Source organism: Brassica oleracea, chromosome C1 (assembly GCF_000695525.1).
Source record: "Brassica oleracea var. oleracea cultivar TO1000 chromosome C1, BOL, whole genome shotgun sequence".
Taxonomy (NCBI): Eukaryota; Viridiplantae; Streptophyta; class Magnoliopsida; order Brassicales; family Brassicaceae; genus Brassica; species Brassica oleracea.
Window position 1 is genome coordinate 1,544,860 of NC_027748.1, and position 5,331 is coordinate 1,550,190.

General features: G+C 29.8%; 1 protein-coding gene across 1 annotated transcript in view; it reads right to left on the reverse strand.

The window, feature by feature from the left end:
- The window catches only part of LOC106328793 (glycine-rich cell wall structural protein), a 671-nt gene extending 275 nt beyond the window's left edge, over window positions 1-396 (reverse strand). Inside the window, exon 1 of the mRNA XM_013767311.1 lies at window positions 87-396. Within this exon, the coding sequence (XP_013622765.1) occupies window positions 87-396 (310 nt within the window). The remainder of the gene's footprint in view (window positions 1-86) is intronic.
- Between the last annotated feature and the right edge of the window lie 4,935 nt (window positions 397-5,331).

A 5,331-nucleotide genomic window follows, 5' to 3' on the forward strand; every position in this document is an offset into this window, starting at 1 on the left:
TCCGCCTCCACCTCCACCTCCACCTCCGCCACCACTATTTCTTTTTTTCTTTTTGTGGGAATTTTCTTCTCTGGCTCCACCATCACCTCCTCCACCCCCACCACCTCCTACTCCACCACCTCGTGGCTCACATTTTCTACTCTTGTTTGCATGACAATTTTCACCAACTAAGTCATTTTCAAACCCAACGGTCGAAACATTCGTATAAAAGTTCTTAGAATCCAAAACGCTTGAAGACGTAGTACCACTCATAGACCTACTCTCACTTCCATCTCTCTCCTTTAAGTCTCGTAACCCATTAACATTGTTTGAGCTCAGCAACAACACAACAGAAGCAATACCAAACAATAAAAACACCATGTTTGATGATGGTCTCTCTCTTATTACACTCTCCATTTTAACTATCAGTATATAACAAAACATCGAACTATATTGACTTCTAACTCCCTCCTTCCTCTCCTTTTTATACTATGTTCTCTCCACTCTTAACCATTAGTCCTAAGCAATTAATTTAACTAATCTCATGCACATGCATCTCCCATAGGGAACCTACCACTTTTTATTTCCTTTTAATTTGTTCTCAGTTTATCTATCTATCATAGAGTGACCAAACTATAAAAAAAATGCTTCACGCGCAAGATGGTCCAACGATCTATAATACTCGATCAAGGCTAGAAAACTTCCTTTTTCCCTGCAAAAAAAAACGTTTCTATTTGAATATATAAGGAAACGTAGTTAACCGCGGGCTTGTTCTAATCCACGACCTTTTGCATTAATATAGATAGATAACTGTCATTGGGTACGTATAGGAGTTCATTGCAAATGCATGTGGGTTTAGCATAATACATATATATATATATATATATATATATATATTTATTGTTATCAGCAACATGACACATCAATAAACAGAAATCAAGAGCATATGATAAAATCGTAGGTAATGTGGGCACTAAAAGGGTATTGTCTAACGTACCCTACACGTAATAAGTTTTATTTATATAGGGATGGCGTCTTTTTTTTTTTTTTTTTTTTTTTTTTGGGTTTTTTTTTTGTTCTATTTCCAATTTTGATAATTCCTTCACACGAAGACGCTTTGTTGTGGTGTTGGTTGGATCTAAATAGACGTAAGTAATATACTTTTCTTTTAGGAGTACCAAAATGTTACATTGCGTAGTCATTTTCATAATCTCAAAAAAAGACCGAATCAAAATAACTATTCAACCTAAATAAAAATATATACATATATCACAATCACTAGAAGACAATACGATATTTTTCCAGTTTACTAGAATGGATATATCCTATTTGAATTAAGGATACGAGTTTTTAGTTCTGTTCAGATAAGTGTTGTTGCTAGAGGCCAGGGGTTTGATTCCTGATCGCTAATGAGAGATCTGAAGGTATTACAATAAACTCTGTTATTTGGTCGTAGTCTTATTCTTTATGGGCCAATAATATTAGGTCCACGTATTTACTGGGTTATTCTCTTTGGGCCGATATATTTGACAGAGTAGTTTTCTGAGCTACTGATTTCATCCATCCAGTTATCCGAAGAGAATTGGATAAAATAGTATTAAAAATACATATATGAGGAATGAGGATCAAATATTTGTCTCATTAAAAGGAGACTGTAATGAAAATAAATGTGAAGAGTTGAAAATATATCCAGACGAAAACTCTCTAATTGATGAAATTTGACCAGAAAAATGATGGAGACGCGTGAAGCGACGGAATTCACAAGCGCACCGAGACGTAAATGATAGGCCCAAATCCATATTCCATTATGTTAAATTATTTTAAAATGGATAATGACTGTGATTACGTATTTGTATAATTAATGGTAATTAATTATGTAAAGATGACGGTATGACGACGTAAATAGCGAGCATAATTGGATTTGTTATTACTCCTTCCGTTTCATATTAAGTGTCATTTAGAGAATTTTTTTCGTTACAAAATAAGTGTTATTTTCGATTTTCAATGCAAAATTTATTTTTTTATTAGTTGAAATATGGTTAGGTGTTTAGTGTTTTTTTTATAGGAAATGTACAAAAATAATTGTTTCGTTAATACTTTCGGCTCACAATCGAAATTAGTCATTCCTAGTCCAATACGGTTGGAATTCCGAGTAAAACCAAATTATGTATATAAATTAAGTATTATTATATGGTTTAAAACGGTCTAATCTAGGCGGTGAAAGTCAGATGAAACGTACCTCTTAACATCGGCGGATATACACGTCTATTTAGTAAATTAGGCAACGAGAAATAAACATATTGTGACAAGCAGGAGAACCTAAGGTTGATACGAGTTATGTTTTCTATATAAACTTGAAAGTGCATAAGTACATGTAAAATTTCGTGATTCATATCTTTATGATATTATTGTGAATCAATGAAAATGGCTAGGTACGTTCTAATATTTTTGGTTAAATAAACCGTATACTAGTTGGCATATGATATACAGTCTTTTTTGTGACGATGTCACTTAATGTTTAAATTGCAATTAGCTATGTCATCTAATCTATTAAGAACTCTGATACAACGTAATTATCTGGTATAACGTAATTATCTGGTATATCTTAGGATTCTAGTGGCAACTGGAAGAATAGTAAATATGAAAACCAAAGAATAATGTGGACTGAAATTGGTTTGCTTTGAATTTTCTGTAGTATTTAAATTAGAATAATAAAACAGTTGAAAAATATACCTACCAATCGAGACATGATTTTTTCTTAGTTATCTTTTCTAGAAAGATTGGTTAATGCCGGAGAACGAGTGGTTACATAACTTACCGACCACTGCGTGTGCTTAATTAACTCAACCAAAAGAAATTTTAAACGAGGAGAATATGTTTAAAATGAAAAAACTTATACACGGTAGAGGTGCATGTTAAAGTGAGACTATATACGAAATATTTTTAAATTCTAACGTTACTTTACACGAAAAGAAATTGTTTCTTGTTGAAAAGTTTGATGGTCTTAGATAGACAAAAGTTCTGTGCATTTTTATAACCTTCTTTAGTGAAGACTAAAACATGTGTTTGATTAAGTAACATAAGTGTTTTTCTTTTAGATACAGAAGATATTAGGAAATGCTCGAGTAAGAGAAAAATTAACTCTAACTAGTTTAGCGCCATTTTCTTTCCCCATTAGCAAAAATTAGGTTTTTAAAAACAGTGTTTAGATTAATAGTATATTTCAGTCACTAAGTTAAATATGAAAATGAAGTTGGTAAGAACAGACACAAAAAAGACATGAAGTTGGTAAGGTCAGACTATTAAGAGAAAGAATATATTATTCGATTTAATTAGGTATATTAATTACTACAAAATACACAATGCTTATTGATCTTATCCAGCTAACTAGAAACGCGATATCAATATCAATGTCAACATGGTCCCACGTTTGATCATATTCAACCGAGCAGTAAACTAAAAACGTGGCTACATAAAATAATGTTTAAATTGTGCTAAACAGATTTTACCGCTGTCGTACAGGTGTAACGCTTTCATTGTTACTAATACAAAAGCAATGCAGAATGGTTTACTGCAAAAGTTACACTCAGCTTTTCTGTATTGTTTTCATTTACTTCTACAGTTTTTCATTATCACTAACCCAAACAGACAATGTTATTAAGAACGTTACACTCAACTTTGTTCCTTTGAGAGGAACGTTACACTCAACTTTGTTCCTTTGAGAGAAACGTTACACTCAGTGTTCTTGTATTTACTTTTACAGCTTGTAATTATTCGCTAGCTACTCTTTCTTACCGTAACAGGAAGCGTTACTAAAAACAACTTTGTTACCTTTGAGCAAACGTTACACTTAGCAATATTCTTGTATTTACCTTTTCAGCTTGTAATTATTCACTAATTACTCTTTCTTACCGTTACCGAAAGTGTTATTAAAAACATTACACCCAACTTTGTTGCCTTCGAGAGCCCGTCTTCGAAAATGTCAATCTCGTATACTATTATCACCCGAAGCCATACAATTAATTACAAATCTTTTCCTTTTCCACCCAAATAGCCATATCAGTCCTGATTGTTTCAAATATTTATGCGTTCAGTAGTAAAAAAACTCATAAATTTTTTTGTATGCACATTTTCTGTTCCAAACACCAAACGTAAAGTCTCGAAGAATATTTTTAATATACGGATTTGTAATATATCTTTTAATTTGTATGCCAAAGAACCTTACCTACCTGGCTACCTGACAAAAGTAAGGGAACCTTGTTAGTCTATCAGTCTATTTCTAAGATTTTGAGCTCTTAATTAATAGTCGGAGTTGTCAACACACTGCTTGTGGTAATGTCTAAGCTTTATTAATAGACCTTGTGGATATTTTAAGTAATACTCCTTCCGTTTTTTTATATAAGTCGTTTTAAAGAAATTTTTATGTTCCAAATTATATAACGTTTTGGGTTTTCTATGTAAAATTTATTAACACTTAATGTTATATGATCAATGATAATATATCTTCTATTTTATTATTGGTTGATTTGTGGTTATATAAATAATTAATGATGTTTTTTTTTTAGAAAATATAAAAATTAATGATTTCTTAATCTATGTGCACAATTTTAAAACGACTTATATTAAAAAACGGAGGGAGTATGTTTTTTTGCTTAAGATATCTTTACTAATGTTCGAAAGTAGAAAAACTACAATTATTTAAATTCGGTAATTCTTATACTTAATTGTTTTAATTATTACTGGCGCGCGGGTATGAATTTTCAGTTTTTAATTATTTATTTTATTAAATAATGTATTTGTAATATTCGTTCATATTATATTCATTAAGTAAATATTTTTTTTCATCTTAAACTATCTATTTTTTTACGAATGTGTGATATCATATTAAAAAAAAAATGAGTATAGAGTTAATTAGATAATTTTAAAAACATAAATTTTTATTTCGTGTGCGATATCATATAAATAATGATCCGTCCAGTTAACAAAAATCATGATTATTTTATGTGTAATTTTTTTTATTTTGACCATTTCCTTAAAACTATATTAAATTTTACATATTTTAATTAGAATATTTTTAATATCTTTACCTTTTTATTTGAAATGCAACTCAATATTTTTTTAACAATTATAACAAAATATTTAAAAAATATTTTAGAATTTGTTTGAAAAATATGAAAATTACATTTTAAATTAAAATTATCCTAAAATATGATAAGTTTTGATGTAAATGAAAACTCAGATTATGTCAAAAAATAATGATATTCAATGACAATAACAATTTTAATTGATTATTTTTTAAAAATATATTTACAAAAATATTTTTTGAAAGAAAATTCATTTATCTTTCAAATA